This window comes from Plectropomus leopardus, chromosome 23 (assembly GCF_026936395.1).
Source record: "Plectropomus leopardus strain MGB_pleo_1.0 chromosome 23, ASM2693639v1, whole genome shotgun sequence".
Taxonomy (NCBI): domain Eukaryota; kingdom Metazoa; phylum Chordata; class Actinopteri; order Perciformes; family Serranidae; genus Plectropomus; species Plectropomus leopardus.
This window is the reverse complement of record NC_142198.1, coordinates 15,014,403-15,032,064: the sequence shown is the minus strand read 5'-3', so window position 1 is coordinate 15,032,064 and position 17,662 is coordinate 15,014,403. Positions and strand designations below refer to the sequence as shown.

Below are 17,662 nucleotides of genomic sequence, written 5' to 3'. Positions count from 1 at the left end.
TCAATATTACGGTATATTAATTCTCCTGTAGTACATAGGTGCGTGTAATTAGTGTGCAGCTACATGAACACTGCAGACAGGCATCAAGTCAAACATGTTTGTCTTGATGCCTGTTTTAAAGCATCCGCTATGATATGTAGGGAAAGTCACTTTACTGGAACCATGTGGGCGGAGCTAAGTTAAGAAAAATGGTATTTAACAGCAAGGAAAAGCTGAAGGAGGCACAGTAAAAATGGCTCTGTTCCAGTTTCCGCGTGGCTTAACAGTGATGATCATTCTCTTATTCAGAGGTAAGAAAGACAGTTTAATTTCTCTTTTTCTATATTCATTACTTGGTAAATGTCAACAGTGGCTGAGACTATCATGTCACTTTGCTTAAGTTGATGTGTGGGCTCTCTGGTAGGTCTTTAAATACTTTTTAATAAGATTTTTCTATCTGGTTACTATTAAAAGGCCCATTTGGCATTCCCTGATATTCATCCATGTTCCTCAAATGTCTTTTATTTATCAAAATGTTTTTCTGCAGTTTGCTTTATGAGCAGAAAGAGAGTCCTCCTGACTAGGTCAAAATACCAGGAATTGTGTAACTGATTTTTAATTTTGTCCTTCATATTACAGAGATATTTCAATAAAAAAATGCAAGATGACCAATTTTATGTTGTAATAAAAATATAATAATAAAAAAAACAATTTATATATTGCATTTTATGGACAGATGCAGTGAAAAGTGATTAAAAAGACCAGATCAGATGAAAATAAATGATTAAAAAGAAGAAGAAATGGAAATAATAGCTACAGCAAAGAGTGGGAGAAAAACAAACAAAAATGCCCACAGAACAACAAAACTTGAAAAATTATACTAGTAAAATGAACCCAAACTAAAAGCCAATTAAAAAGTTTTTCATTTCTTTAATCAAGGCCTTAAAGTGTCAGTAGAGTGTGGATAGTTGTGCTTCATTTTGAAAACCATTCCTGTGTTTTCCATTTCTCCATTTTAAACAATAATTAATCTAAGAGAGTACTTGTGCAAGTTATTCTTTGGAAATGTTTGTCATGCAAGTGTAACATCATCAGAGTGCAAAGCCAAATCATTCTGAATCAGATTTTGTCCATCAGTGTTCAACAATCTCTTGACAATTCAGGCGGATTAACCCAGACATTAAAAGTTTAGCTAGTTAACACTGGAGCTAATTTTTTACAGGTGTATTTGCACTTTTTTCTCTTTTTGATATTTTGACCTTATTGTCTAATTGTATAACTGCACAAAGTATCCTCTTGTGCAGCTGTACAACATGTTCCCTGTAAGGTGCATTGATGAATTTTTTTATGCATTTGCCAAGAAAAATGAGCATGGAGTTATTTGGCAAGGCATGCCGAATTAAAGTTACGGTAGTGTCGGAAGTCAAGTATGATTAAGAATGATGATTTTGTTGCACCATTTTAGTATTAGGAACCTAGACTTTAGAACAGTTTAAAAAAATAACTATGATGAGTTTATAATGATTGTATTTCCAAAAACTAGATCCCCAGATTTTTTGCAAAACATTTCAAAAGTGGTGTTTTTCTGCCTACAATTAAGTATGCCACAGTTAAACTTTCACACATCCTGTCTGGTACGTACTCAAAAATGACGTCATCATCTGCTTCACCCTGAAGGGGTTTACTTAACATACTTCTTTCTGTGTTGTAAATTTCAGGTTGCCAATCACAGAAGGTGGCAGGTAAGCAACCAATAGCAGCATTACAAGTTTTGTTTCCTCCTCTCAGCTCTACAGAGAACATATACTCCATGTTTAACTCTCTTCTCCTTTGTCAGTTTGTGGCCAGGCCGTAAAGAACACCAGAGTTGTTGGGGGTCAAAATGCGTCTCCAGGAAGTTGGCCCTGGCTAGTCAGCTTAAATGTTAGCGGCCATCTCTCCTGTGCAGGGTCGCTAATTCACAATCAGTGGGTGATGACAGCTGCTCACTGCCTAACAAGGTGAGGGATCACTATTGCAAGTTTTTTTTTTTTTTTTTTAATTCTATGTTTTTGGTTTGTTAACTTTTAAGAGACAAGCAATACACATAAGTCTAGACACATTTTAAATCACTTCTATTATATTTATCATGGACTGCAAACTCCAATTAATATCTACTTTATGTAAATATTGAAGTTACTTTAACGTGGTATCGACGATGAAAAAGTTTCACCAGGACTAAGATTCCAAGATCAATGTAATTACTGATTAATTTTAAATAATATCTAAACTAAATAAAATCAACTAATGAGGTCAATTTGAATAATTCAAATTAGTTTTTTTATATTGGAATTGACTCTGCTGTTGCGCTGCATTCAAGGAAGTACAGATTTAGAGTGGGGACACAATGATGCACAGACATGCGAAGGAACAAAATTAGGTTTTGTTGTTTCTTTGTGTCACTTACTGCCACGCATACACTCTAACTAAACACAGTGATTTCTCAGTGCTCAACTGAACTGCCACACTGGAAGCTATCCTGTGAAAAACTAACTATTTACTTCTTTTTCTTGAAGAGATGACCTCAGAACAGCAGAAGTTGTTCTGGGCCGCAACAGCCTGTGGGGTCCAAACTTGAATGAGGTGTCACGGCGACTTGACAAAATCGAATGCCATCCGTCTTATGACTTCCTGACCAACGAGAACGACATATGTCTTCTGAAGCTGTCGGCCCCTGTGAATTTTACAGAGTACATACAACCGGTGTGCTTAGCCTCGGCAAACAGCACTTTCCACACCGGGGTTAGCAGCTGGATCGCTGGTTTTGGTGCTACTGATCCTGGTAAGCTGACAGACTGCACACTTTCATTACATAATGATGCATACACATATGAATTGTCTTTTTTGCACACCAATTTGAAATGTAACTTTTGAAATATCTCCAATTAGATTCATCCACCCTGTCCGACATCCTGCAAGAGGTGAATGTCCCAATAGTGGGGAACAATGAGTGCAGATGCACCTTTCCCTACCTCACAGACAACATGATCTGCGCCGGGTTCAGAGCTGGAGGGAGGGATGCATGTCAGGTGACCACCACTTTCTATGGATTTGTTATGTTACGCTTTGATGACTTTAAGAGGAAAAAAGTATTTTACAGAGAGCTGCAGAACATTGTCCTGGAAATATGTACTTGGTCTTCCAGTTTCGGCAGGGCAGATAACGTACCTCTCTACTAGCTAGTCTTTATCTACCTGAAATCTAAATGTGTTTCTATATCAGCTGCCCCTGAGTCTTTTGATAATTGCTAGTTTCACACTAGCTTTATCTTATTATGTAAGTAACAGCGTAACATAGTTTTCATGATTTGTCCTAGCTCTATTTCTCGCTGATTCTTTGTTGCAGACGTTGGGTATTTTTCTCCATTTCTGAACACTAAATGTTACTCTGTGTCAAGATGATATTGGCATGAGACATTTGGAAGAAATTTAATTTTGGTTTAGTATTTGCACTTAGAAAAAAACAAATTATCAACATCATCTGTTGTCAGTGTTCTGCGCCAACCTGACATTGACATTAGACATTGCCGTGACATTGAATTTTGGTCACCCGGTGTCACACATCAGCCAAAAACATCCTAAATTCAAACAAAATTAATGTCTAATGACACTGGTGGCCAGCTGGGAACATAATTAAATTTAATAATGTTCTAGATATGTATTTCCTAGGAGGTCAGACTTGAGCAGTTACCAAACAGTACTGCATGATTGTGGACGGTTCTGAGACTAAATGACATCCTTTCCCAACAACTATCAATTTCCTTCCACAGGGAGACTCTGGGGCGCCACTGGTAACCAAAAAGGGTTTTACATGGGTCCAGAGTGGAGTTGTAAGTTTTGGTGATGGCTGCGCCAGACCTTTATCTCCTGGAGTTTACACTCGTGTGTCAGAGTACCAGGGCTGGATCAGCGGCATCACTGGCAGCGACGAACCCGGCTTTGTCACCTACACGTCCTCAGGATTTGACAATGACTTATACTTTGACTGTTCAACACTATACGCTACGACCACCAGATACCCCACTTACGCACCACTCACTAACAAAACAACGCGCACTACCACAGCTACTACTTCACTGCCATATTCCTTTAACACCACTTGCAAGGACTGTAATGATAAGGGAGGTGACAGTGTATTTGACAGTGGTGAGAACATAATTCACTTCTCCCACTTCACTCACTTCGCCTCACTCTGTCTTCTGCTTATTTCGCTCTTTGTGCTGATTGGTGACGTATAACGTGAAAATGTCAATCTATAATGAAATGGTAACAACAAAACAAACCTTTTTGAATGACTTATATTTACTTATACAGTAAATGTAAGTTGCATTATGTCGTAAAAAAATCACAAATTATGTTTTAACACTATGCTGAAAAGCAGTGTCTCATCTCTCTGGTGGAAAGTTTTAAGCCTTATTAACCTGGGTGTGGTCAGAAATGTGACCTGTTACACCTGTAACCACACCCACCTGTGATGTCACAATGTCCATCACTGCAGCAGGTTGAGAAGTAAAACCACTTGCAGATCAACATGAAAAATATTTTGAAGATTCGATGTTGAATTATCAATCATTATTTTCTGTATGCTATCAAAAAGTTATCAATTTTAAAAACATGGTGGTTGGATTTATGTAAAGTCTTGTAAATTTGTATGTCTTGAAAACCATTTTTTCAGACAATTTTCGACATGTTTCACAAAAAAAAAAAAAAATAACACAAAATAACACAAAACAGTCAAGGGACCCATGTTTAAATATATAAAATAAAGTTTTGTGTGCTTTAAATGAGAACTATATTATTGCCTTATAGTTCTATGCCTCCTTAAACCAGTCAAGTTGAAGTTACAGTGTATATCCACGTCTGCCCAGACTCATGCAGCCACGACTGTTGGCAGTGGTTTAAATATAGATGATGCTGCAAAGACGCTACGTACTATAAACATGGATGCTTCACACACATCTTCAACCCAGCACGCAGAAAATCTGTACAATCAGCACAGTTTCAAGGTGGACACCCAAGATAAGTGTCACCGATTCAGTATCTGGCCAAGTGTCACTCGTTATGTTTCTGAGTTATGATGCTGAATTATGGCGAGAAAAGTTTATCACACATTTGTGTGAAGATTTTGTCATATTTAGCAAATGAATTCCTGAATTATGGCCAAAAACATGTTTTGTAGGGTCACAGCAACATTTGACCACCAAAATTTAATCAGTTCATTGTTGAGTCTAAGCGGACGTTTGGGCCAAATTTGAAGAATTTCGTCAAGATTTTCTTGAGGTATCAGGTTACAAGGATGGGACCAATGGACAGACAGAAAACCTGAAAACATTATGCCTTCAGCTAAAGCTGTGGCTTGCCTGGAGGCATAAAAATAAAAAAGGAACACACTTGGACCCTTGATAAGTCACATCTTGCCAAAACGTGTGCAGCACTACACCGAACATTTGGCCAGACCTCTGTATAAAAACCTCAATGTCTTTTGTACAAGGTGAAAATCCGCTCATAAACTGGCTGTCTGAACCTGAAACACTGGGAGTTCTGGTTTGTTTTACTGCTCTGTCATTTCCCATGGAGCTCCTCAGAGAGGATTACTCATGGTCTCACACACACAGAAACACACACACAGTCCTGTTAACCTGGCAGGGAAGTGCAACTCTTCTCCCCTGGCCTGCAGGATCAATCGGGTGAAAAATTACATGCACTGATTCCAAGTGTGTTTGAGCACTCATTAGCTGCGTGTTTATGTGTGTATGTGCATATGGCTTGTGTGTATTTGTGCACCGCTTTGTCCTTAATTGCCCTTCAAGGTCCACAAACCTCCTCTAAAATGAAACCTAAATGGGCCAAATGTATATTATTTTTCATTTCCTTTCACTGTTTTTAGTGTTTTCAAATATTCACACATGAACGCGACCACTATCCCCAGCAGGACGCGGCGGATCATTTGTGACAAACCTGCACTCCAATATGTTCTGGGTGGCTGATCGGAAAAACTAACTAGCAAGCAGCCTGAAGCAACGGTCTCATTGCTATTCTGCGGCTGTGATGGCATATTATTATTTTAGTCTCAGCGGCCTGAATTGTGTGTTTGTGGTCGGTTTTCACACACAACACAAAGATGACAAAAAACAAATCTGACTCAAGGGTGAGGAACACCCTCCTGAAAATAAAGAATAGAAGTACTTTGTTTCAGTGTGTCACTCCCTTTTGCCTCTTTTTTTGTGAGCCATATTATTCATTTTCATGATACTGAAACTTGTTATTTTTTACCGGCCTTTTTCTATCAGTCTAAAAGCTTAGAAGAGAAACACTACTGAAAAAGTGTCCCTGTTATTGTGTCCATTGTCATTACTTTTGAGAGCCCTTTTTAACACCGCCTCACATGATAAGTCTCATTGTGTCTCTTTTGTCATGTGTACTTTACATGGCATTATTTTGACCCTCTTTGGCTGATTAAAGAAAAAGATAAGGTGCAAAGACAAGATAATTAGTCCAAGAAAAAATATGTACCTGCAATATGTCTTCTTTGTTGAAGGTTTTCTTTTCATCACATTGGTGCAAAGATCAGAGCCATGAGCAGAAAAGAAGAAGAAAAACGGCGACCCTGTTAGACAGTCAGACAAGAAAAGCTAATTAACAGAGAGAACGCTGCAGCACTTCAGCAGGATTTAACAAAAAACACATTGAAATGTGGCTATTATTACTGAGCCAGTAAACAGCAGATATAATTTGATCAAATGAAAGAAGGATCTATAATAGGGATTGACAGTCTGACACTGCCATGTATGAGTTTTATACCTTTTCTGTACAGATGTTTTTTTCTAAGTTGCACATCAGATTTTTATGAAATAATTAATGTCACATAAAGACACACTATCCATGCTACATTCACAACGTTGGAAAATACGTGCACAGTTAACCTGTGGACCATACATTTTCTGTTTTATATCCTTCAAGGCAGAATGACGGGAGCGATGGCATGTGAAAAATGAACCTTTAATGGAAGACGATCATAAAAGAGAAGGAATCTTGTCTGGAAACCTGAGTAGCGGTGTTTAGTACATGGCATGGCAGAAAATCATTGAAGCAGTGAATGCTGTAAATTCAGAGGCATGTACTTTTTTTTTTTTTGTAAAGTAGTCCCACAAAAATGAAGCAGATCAGTGAAGACAAAGACGTTAACACCAGCAAACAATGGGCCAAAGCCATTGCTAAAACACTAGTTAACACTGGCCTTAAACAGGGCTACAAAGACAGTAAATATTGAATAAAACAGAGCTAAACACCAGACAATACTGGACAAAAACAAGGCTAAACAACCAGCAAATAATGGACAAAACACTAGTGAATATTAATATATAATATATACCAGTCAATATTTGACAAAACCAAGACTAAAACTGGTAGACACTGGCCCAAAACAGAGCTCAACTGACATAAAATATAATGGTAAATATGGCCACACACAAGCCAATGCTGGACAAAAAATTGGCTAAAACACAGGTGAATTCTAGCGCAAACATGGGCTTAGTCATAAGTAATTAATGGGCTAAAACTGGACAAAAACATTCCTAAATATTGATCCAAAAACAGAGATTAAACACTATAAAATACTGGGGCAAACAGTAGAACACTGGACTAAAACAGTGCTGAATTAATATTAACCCAATGCAGGGCTACAACACCAGTAAATCTTGAACCAAACCAGAGCTAATACATCAGTGAATATGGGACCAAACTGGGGCTAAAACAACAGTGAATTGTGGACCAAACCGGTGCTAAAATGCACGATAATGTTGGACCAAACCAGGCCACAACATCAGTTAATATTGCACAAAACCAGAACTAAAATACACGTCAGTACTGGATGGAAACCAAGGCCAAAACATCAGAGCATACTGGACCAGATCATATCTAAAATATTAGTGAACACTGAAGCAAACCAGTGCTAAAACATCAGTGAATTTTGGTCCAAAACATGGCTTAAGCACCACTAAATACTGGCCCAAATCAGGGTTAAAAACAGTTAAACAATAGACCAAAACACGGTGAATATTAAACCAAAGCAGGGCTACAACACCAGTGAATGCTGGACCAAATCATGGTTAAAATATAACTTAATATTTGATCAAACCAGGGCTAAAACATTGGTGAATATTAGATAAAACCAGGGCTTACACATTAGTGAAAATTGAATCAAAGGCTCAGAGAAAGAGACACCAATGACACCTGACTTTTCAATCACAGCATTATAAACAGCAGCACACTGCAGAGCCTGTTGCAGCTCCATCTCACTGCTGACTCACTCACTGTTTATATGTAATGACTCATGGTGAAGTTAAGATGCTGCCATTGTTAGTGAGCTCTCCTCCACATCACTGTTATACAACCTAATGTGAAAAGACTATTTGTCAATCTTTGTGGCTTTTCATCCTTAAATCTCTACAGTAGCTGTTGTATTTGGTTCTGTTGTGATTTCTGTTTAAAACTTTATTTGTTAAGCAACTTTTATGCTGAGATGCAAACCAAAGTGCTTAAATGTTAGGCAAAGACCTACAACAAAACAAACCGCAGCAATGAATGAAATATTTTATAACAAAAACCTTAAGAGCATTAAACCTGCAGTGACTAATTTTTAGCCACCTGAGGGCAGCTGAAACTGGTGAAAAATCTGTAAGCTCAAGTTGATGTGGTAAACTTTGAGCAAACTGTTGCTTATTTACGCCTAAAGAAGTTTTAAAGTAACATTAGCATTAATTTAAGGTCTTTTTCATGACAACCTGATTTATGTAAGTCCAATATTCACTCTTCTCTTGCTCTGTTTTTGGCCTCTACAAACTCACGGAGCAAAAACCTGGCTTTTTAGCAACTTAATGCTCTACTAAGTTCATCAGTTAAACACCATTTTCCTCTGTCTGCTGTAACGGTGGTTTTACAGCTTTTTTTGCCTGCTGTGCCTGAAAATTACGCTATTAGGGCAGTGAGAGTAAACTAACACAGTAAAGCTGTGGACCAGACAGCAAAACAATAAGCAGAAACTCAATATAAAGCTCCATACAGTCGAGGGGAGCTGCCGATTCTTTGTAGGTTTGTCACTCTGAACAACTGATACACTGGTATTACAAAAAACATTGTCTATGGCCACTTTAAGATTTTCTTTGAAAGGGATAGGAACAAAACACAATATTATAAAAGCACAAATTAGGAGAACAATTATTCCAAATTAAAACCTACAAAAAAAGGTTTTCCATAGCATTAGAGCTATTATTGGCAGATCCAGAGTGACAGTAGCAGGTAAATTTATGTGACAGTTGCAGCAGTAGTAGAACTTGCAGACCATCAATCATAGTCGCTCACCAGCACATGAATCATGCAGCTGTGTTTCACTTCCTATTCCCTCAACTCTTCCTCCATAAGTGTCTCATGAGCTTTGAAAAAAGGGAGGCTTTGGTTTTGCGGTTCCTCTGTGTTTCCTACTTTTCTTCTGGGTATTTAAAAATGTTTCGTTGGAGAAGTATCTGAATAAGCACTGAGTTGTTGCTATGGCCTGTTGTGTGTGTTTACATCTCAGTCTTCAGCACTGCATCAAAAGGTAAATCCGCACATGTGTGAGATTCAACCGTCTTTCACCTAAAACTACTTCTACCTCCATATTTGTTTCACTCCTTTCATTTTGCTGCCTGTGTCCCCCTCCTCCCCGTGTCCTCGTCCTCTTGCTCTGGGCTCACAACAAAATGAAAAATCACTGAAGTCAGCATCTGTTGATTTCCAAGCAAGTGTGTGAGAGAGAAAGATCAAGTGTGTTTGAGAGACACATGAGTAAATTGCTTTAATCTTTCTCTTTGCAGCCTCAGCTGCAGTACTGAACTGGATTTGTTTGCTTCAGTAGCCACTACTGTCTCTCTCACATACACACACACAAAACTACATGCAATTTACTCACTAAGGCTGCTTTGTTGATGGTTATAAATCATATTGATGCATATTGTCTTCACAGTGTGGTGAGCAAAACAAAAGTTTTCAGGTATGCAAGACTCTGAGACCTTTCAGTAAACAACACTCATATGTATTCAAGATGGGGCCCACAAACACACACACACATACACACACTCTCTCTCTCTCTCTCTCTTCATCCTTTCACCTCCCCTTTCTCTCCCTTCACTGAGCTCTTTATGTGCAGGAAAGCCTCTGCAGTTAAGTAAAGGGATGACAGTGCAGCTGATATTCGGCTCCACACTCCCTAAATGACTTCTCTCTGAACTTTTTTCTCTTAAAGCTACATCAAATTCTAAACCATGACTTTGTTCACTAAACAGGTTTTAAGTGCAGTATCTACCACAGAATCAGAAATTCAGCCGATGTGTTTTGTGCAGCAGAGTTTGCATGTTCTCCCCATGTCAGCCTGGGTTTTCTTCGGGTTCCCCAGCTTCCTCCTACAGTTTAAAGACATGCAGGTTAATTGGCAGCTCTAAATTGTCCACGGGTGTGAATGTGAGTGTGAATGCTTGCCTGTCTCTATGCGCCAGCCTTGTGATAGTCTATTGATCTGTCCCCGCTTTTCGCCCAATGTCAGCTGGAATAGGCTTCACCCCTCCCATGACTCTTAAGAGGATAAGTGGTCATGGCGAATGGATGAATGAACATATATATTCTCATAGTTCTCCTAATGAATGGTCCAGCTCCAAAAATGTGAGTTAAAGTCATCGTTTAGATCCAGCAGAACAAAGAGTTAAGTTTCACTTTCAATGCGCCTGACATTCTGCTGTGCCATCTCTGCCCTAAGTGTGCTTTAAACTTTTCAAAGGTATAAATATTCCAATAGCGCTCCTTATAACCAGTCCAGCTCCAAAAATCTATTTGTGATAGCAGATGACAACTTTTTCACCTACACTTAAAGGATCGATCAACCGGTCACAACATGACACCTTTGGTCTGTTTTGTCCAGTGACAATTCCAATAAAGTTTCAGCAAAAAAGGCGACTGCATTCTTGACTGTACTGACAAAAAGAGTGAAAGACAGCTTTACTTTTTGCAACTGTACAATAAACAGAGAACCATTACCACTATACATAACCACTATACATACATATATATATATATATATATATATATATATATATATATATATATATAGAAACTATAGAGCAGCACCAGAAGTTGGAATTATGGTCTGAGAAGTTTCATATCACAGCAGCCTCAAGACTAAAGTTTTAGCTAAAACGTGTTAAAAAAATACTCCAGTAATATAAAAAAAACAAGCTCCATAGAAGCCCAGAGGGAAATCTGACTGCTGACTTGATCAAAACAACCAACCAAAATTTTTCCAGAAAAATTATCTGATCGTCTGAGAATATTAATCAAGCGTAACAACCTCCCTCAAACTCGCCGTTCTAGTTTTCCTGCAGCTCTCAACACTGCTCTTTCCTGGGCATTGCCTTTGATGTGTGATTGACAAGTTCATTAATCAGCTATGTATATTTGTATGCATCAGGCATTTCAGTCAGTGGAAGTTTTACCCTCCATCCTGGTTGCCCTTCACTTCTATCTGAGCAGACTGTGCTGATTAATGTGTGTCTGACTGATTGAATGATTAAAATGGTATAGTCATCTGGTTCGCTAAAAAAGTCAATAAAATGACATCTTCTTCAGCATTTTTCTTGTTTGAAATTGGCAAAACAAGAAAAACTGGTAGTCGTGTTCATCATGTTGACAGAACCATAATTGTAGGTATCTCCATACTTGGTCACTAGGGAGATGCCCGATTTGTAAGTAAAGCCATTAAAGGGATAAAGTTAAATTTTAAAGTTTGGATCTTTTGAAGTGGGGTTGTTTAAGGTACTTATCCAAAGTCTGTGTATTAGCTACAGTAGATGGCTGCTGGCATGGTTCCAGATTCAAGAAGCTGACTTGACGTCTGCCATAGAAGCTAAGCAAAACATATTTTAGCCACCTAAAAAAAGTCATTATATGTTTAAGTGTTTGCTCCATTAAAAATATTTTCTCCACTTTACCTTGCCACCGATTGCCCTTTTTAATGGGGATTCCCCATCTATGTTTTCTTTAAAGCCACCAGACTTTGTTAAAAAATAAAAAAGGAGGGATAAATTAGATTTACCAAAGTCACACAATAACACAAACAAAACTGATCTCAAGTAAAAATATTGATTCGCTCAGCCTCTAACGCTCTCGCTGCTTCATGAAACAGCTGCTACAGGAGTTTGAGCTCTGTGCCTACGACAAAAATCACACACACACAGTGCCAGGGCTAACTGCTAGCATTACAGGGCTAATGTCACCAATCTACCAGCCAATCTGCCACTGAACCTCAGACTGAAATACCTTAACTGTTAAACAGATTACCATGAAATTTTATACAATCATTTATATTCCTCAGAGGATGACTCCCACTGACTTTGGTGATCCCCTGACTTTTCCTCTAGCACCATCAGCAGGCCAAACTTTTCCAACTATCCTCTGAAATATATCTTGATCTAGGTGGGTTTAAAAAAAACAAAAAGAAGACACTGTGTCAAATCAACAAAATAAAAGAAAAGCAGCAGCAGCCAGGAAGAAAAAAGAAGCTGATAGGGGAGGAGGTATTGAGCAGAAGTGATAATTTGAGGCGCTCCCCTCTGCTGAGCCAGATATTGATATGATTCTTAATAAGGTATCGAATTGGAGAAGTGGAGAGGAGCAGAGGGTGAAGGAAAAAGTCCTTGAAGGAAGTTGGAGGAGAGTTAGTGTGAAAGTATAGCAAAGATAAATCCTCTGTTCATGGTTTTATCCTGCCCTCTTATCTGGTAATCTCTGTATTTGGATTTTTGCTTTCTCTTGCAATAATTCATACTTTTTCATATTTCTAGCTTTAATTTAGCAGGTTTTAAATTATCTCACCTCCTCCTTATTTTATTCTCCATTACTTCGTCCCTGTTTCTTTATCTATGGTCCTTTCGTCTTTACTCCTCCTCTTTTTTGCCTATAATTCTCAATTTCCCCACCATTACAATTTTATTTCCTTCCACGTTTTCCACTTTCTTTCTTCCTCCCGCTTTTATAGAGCAGTTTTATTACCCTATTTTACTCATCACTTTCCCTCTTTATCTTCCTATCAATTTTCCCTCCTCCCACAAATTTTTATCCACCTCTTCCTCATTTGAATTTTGGCTTTTCTCCTCACCCATTCCTTGTTTTTATCTTCATCCCCTTCCTCCTCTCATTAAAATCCTCCACTTCTCACCCCTGTGCAGTTAAAACACTCTGACACGTACATATGTCATTAAACCAGAAATTATCTTGCAAAATGGAGCTGCGTCAGTACGAAAAAGAAACCGCCCGAAGGGTCGGTTTCAATTTAGCACGAAGAAAGATGAGATGGATATCAGTTAATTCCACATTTCTGTGGAATTTGTCGCATGTTCCTGGAAGATCCATTTCATATGAGATAAGACTGCTGGAGGGGCGATTTAAGGGATTCAGAAAGGAATTGGCTTATGTGGGTATTTCATCTGAATCTCATCTGTAAAATGTAGATATGTGGCTGTGATAGTGGATATTGTTTGACTCCATCTGGTTCTCATTAAGTAGAGTAATAAAAGAAGGGTTTGCTGCATCAACAGAGAAAGAGGCTGCTACAAACTGTGATGCAGATGTGTCCTTTTCCATTCCTTCATTTATATAATTTATCATCTATTTTATAATTCTGTGCTCAATTAAAAACCCACATTTCTACTATAAATTTTTATATAGATATTTTATAAATTAAAACATTTATTACAAGCTCAAGCTGACATGTTTCCATGCACCACTTCTCCTTCTTCTCTTCCTTCTGTTTTTAAATTTAATAGTCTGTCTTCAGCTCTGTGTTTCGCACACAACAGGTTGGGCAGAATCTTGCACTCACGCATTTCCTTCATGATTTAGTCCAATGCAACTCCTTTATGCATGAGACCCTCCATTTTTCCAAATGAAAAAAAAATCTACTGCTAAGTTTAGCTTTAAATGATACTTATTTCCACATGGGGCAACAAAGCCAACTGTAACTGTAACATCTGATAGAGGAAATTGATGTTGGGAATGATATAGCAAACAGTCGCTTATTTACACATCCAGCAAACACGAAATGGCATCAGTATTTATGGAGTCCTTCGTCTGGCCACCCAACAAATCTAAGCCTAATATTGGCTTTGCTTTTAGTTTTATTTTTGCTGCTTTTAGCTGCTTAATGCTTCTCTACCTTTTCAAATGTAATTTGCTTCTCCATACCAGGATGACTTTTCCACCTTAAGCTCTCAAATTCATTCTAAAAAGCAAATTTTTCTCTCTTTACAAGCTGCTCACATCATCCCACGATACAAAGGCTTGACATTTCCGCTCCATTTCATGGTAAACGGCTGGTATCATGCGTGCATGTATCTGTATAAATATCGCTTTAAGTGGGAAATTAAATTCTGGATTATGGATTTAGTCCTTTTTTCTCCCTCATTCATCCCTCGTCTTCATCCTGTAATCTTCTTCTCCTCCTTCTAAAAGACCACAATGCTGAAATCATCCTGTTCCTCTGCAGCAAAGGTGGTTCTTCGACAGATTTAGCTCTTCATCAAAACTGTCAATCTTGTCTTTTCCTTCATGTCTTTCTCTGATTTCAGCCTTCAAAGTGGAGGCTTCCTGTCATAGAGTCTTTTCTTTCTTTGTATGGATTTAAATAAAGAACACAATTAAACATTATTTGCATATTCTCAATTTCCCCCTAAAATAAAAGAATCTCTTCCTCTGGTCAGGAGTTAAGTGTAGAGACACACATGGGATAAAATATCATCCAGATGGTTGCACATGAAAAGCATAGAATTCCTCATCAAAACTACTTGCTTATGGTTAGAAAAAGATCACAGATATTGCCAACAAAAAAAAACACCAGGCTGTGAGTGCCACAAAGGCGGCCAGAAAAGTAGTGGCATCTCCCTAAAAACACCCAGTCAAAACTTATGTTATGACCAACATGTTTTGTGAGTTTATTATGACCTTGGCCTTTGTATGGCTGTTCCAAATGCCATTTACTGAGCTCTGGAGCTTCAGCATTAATCAACAGCGAATAATCTGAGCTTCTGTCATCGGGAGCGGGGAGAGGGGCATGACAGACACCGTGCCAACACCTTGAGCCCCAGAGCTTCACTGTCAGGTTAGGGAGAGACCACACACCTCACCGTCTGGTGAGGGGGAAATGGGATTCCAACACACTTTCAGCATTAGGTGAGAGAGAGAGACACTGTCAGCAAGGAGCTTCAGTGTTAGGTGAGAGAGAGACCGGTGTGCCTCTGACTGCTTGTCAGCAGTTGTGACACTTTATAGTTTGTAAAGTAAAAAAAAAAAACTCAGTTATGCAATACAAGATGTACATATATATATATATATATGAATGCCTACATTGAAAACCGAACACCTACCCAATTAACGAATACTCAAACAGCCAAATATTTAGGTCCAGCCCCAGATTCAACCACCAGAATCTAATCAGTTCATCTTTGAGACCAAGTGGACATTTGTACCCAATTGGAGTATTCTTCCCTCAAGGCCTTTCTGAGTCTCACAAGAATAAGACGGATGCAAGGTCATGCTGTGAACTTGATGTTTGACCACCAAATTCTGAATAGCTCATTGTTTAGTGCAAGTAAACGTTTAAGTCACATTCAAATAAATTTCCATGATGCATTCTTGAGATACCACATTCACAAGAAGTGACAGACGGACAACCTGAAAACATAATGCCTCCTACTGTGTATATCACCAGCACAAAGGCATAAAAATGTAAAACTTTCTTGTAAAATTTCAAGGATTACCTCAAATTTTTTTTCTTATTTCACATTCAGATTTTCCACAGTCTCTTTCCTTTCCAGCATCATTGCTTAACATTGCTCACTATTGTTGCCATCACCAACATAATTGTCAGTTTATGTTGTCAGATTCAAACAAAGAGGTTTCATCATCTACCCGTTGGTGTTTCACAATCAACAGTGTACTCCCTGGATGGATCATGACCTGACATCATGGGTACTTTGTTTATTAACATCTACATACATACATACATTTAATCTAATCTCCTAAATGTAAATGTGCTTGCCATTTAAATTGGTATCTCTCCCTATTCTACCAGTGTTTTAAAGGCTTGCCTATACTTGGATAATAAGTCAAATTGTAAACTGTATAATACTGTATATACAGTATTCCCTTATTCATTAGTTTTTCTGTCTGCGGTTACACTCAGAAGTCAGCATGGTGGCATCAGCAAAACACAGGGCTCTTGTAAGCTCCGCGGTTGGTTTCCTCTCAGCTCTTTACACATCTAATCACACTGAGTTTCTGTGTTTGTCTGCGGCTCATTAGACAAAGCCGAGCACTTGTGATTGTTTCTCCATCTCCTTCCTCTGAGAGCATCTGTGAGTGTGTGCGTGCTAATGTACACATTGTTTTACGTACGCGTTGCCTCTTGCATCATTTTTCTCACTGATTGTCACTCTTTCTGCTACATGAATAAACACAAACACACACACACCCGCTGAGGCAAAAACTGCTTCAGAGTGACAGCAGTTTGAGATGATAAGGCTGCTAGTGTGTGTTAATGAGTGTTTGTATCCTTTGCACAAATACAAAACCTGAGTGTATCGGCTGCCATTAATCAAAATGTCAATTTAAATTTCAAATTCAAGAGTTGATTTTAATTTAAGATCTCCAATTTTAACATCGTTGCTCATGTGCAGAAACATATTAAAAGTAAAACAACAGATAAAAATCCTGCAGTTTAAACCAGACCAACTATGACTTATTTATAAGTGTTTGCTGCTGATATGGCTCCGCAGTTTTGAGACCAGCTCGGGCAGAAAAAGTCAGGAGAGGATGAAATAAGTCACGCTGACGTGACCTGAGAAAAACAAACAGAACAGCAGGGAATCAAATATTTAAAGGTTCACGGTAGGAAAGAGGCAAAAAGGAGTATATTGAGGTGAACCCACATTGAGGTCAGAAAACACTCTTCTTATCACATTTTTTGTCGTTATAATCTCACCCACATGCAAAAATTAACAATTTTTTCATGTGACAGAAAAAGTGTGATCATGCTGCACCATGTTTACATTTGATGGTTGCATATTGAAAGCGTCAAATTTTTCAAATTAGCTAAGTTAGATCTGTTAGCTGTTAGATCCGAGCTGTGTGAGCAGGCTTTGTAGAAAGAAATTTATACCTAATGTTGAATTGTTTTTCAAATTTGCTTTTTGTTATTTGACAGGCCGAAATCTACAGACTGTAGTGTCTAAAATAAAACGTAAAACAAACACTTTGTAAGAGACATCAGTTAAGCGATTTCCACAGAGGCCTGATGGTTTGGTGACATATGGCCTCATCAGTCAGGAAGCCTATGTCAGATATCAAACTGTTTGATGCTTTTGGTTTTTATGTCCAAATCCAGGCAGATCTGATGGCTGGCTGTGATAGAAACTACTGAGGAAGACAGATCAAACAAACGAGAGGGATGAGAGCGCAGACAGGAAGGCAAGGATTAGAGCAGGCAAGACAGCAAAGAAGAAAGAGCTACAGGGAAAGTAGCAAATGTGATAATGACATGCTAACTTGCAGTATTAAAAACTAAAACG

The 17,662-nt window shown here is 38.3% G+C and overlaps 1 protein-coding gene and 1 long non-coding RNA gene across 4 annotated transcripts in view; one reads left to right on the top strand and one right to left on the bottom strand.

Annotated features, from left to right (window-relative positions):
* The window catches only part of LOC148185671 (uncharacterized), a 93,165-nt gene that overhangs the window by 64,764 nt on the left and 10,739 nt on the right, over positions 1-17,662 (bottom strand). For all 3 annotated transcript variants that reach the window (XR_015775733.1, XR_015775735.1, XR_015775734.1), the window contains exon 2: positions 6,531-6,624. This is a non-coding gene — a long non-coding RNA (uncharacterized LOC148185671). The remainder of the gene's footprint in view (positions 1-6,530; positions 6,625-17,662) is intronic.
* Positions 233-4,255, top strand: LOC121962529 (serine protease 27-like). Its single transcript, XM_042512794.2, has 6 exons — positions 233-290; positions 1,698-1,721; positions 1,817-1,979; positions 2,535-2,800; positions 2,908-3,047; positions 3,788-4,255. Exons 1-6 carry the CDS (start codon positions 233-235, stop codon positions 4,253-4,255), a joined length of 1,119 nt encoding a protein of 372 aa, XP_042368728.2.

What these genes read in the sequence shown, in the direction of transcription:
- LOC121962529 (XM_042512794.2), top strand. Translation starts at nt 233, where the DNA reads ATGGCTCTGTTCCAGTTTCCGCGTGGCTTAACAGTGATGATCATTCTC. An exon ending in CCAATCACAGAAGGTGGCAG is followed by an intron (nt 1,722 to 1,816) that starts GTAAGCAACCAA and finishes CTCCTTTGTCAG; the next exon opens with TTTGTGGCCAGGCCGTAAAG. An exon ending in GCTGCTCACTGCCTAACAAG is followed by an intron (nt 1,980 to 2,534) that starts GTGAGGGATCAC and finishes TTTTTCTTGAAG; the next exon opens with AGATGACCTCAGAACAGCAG.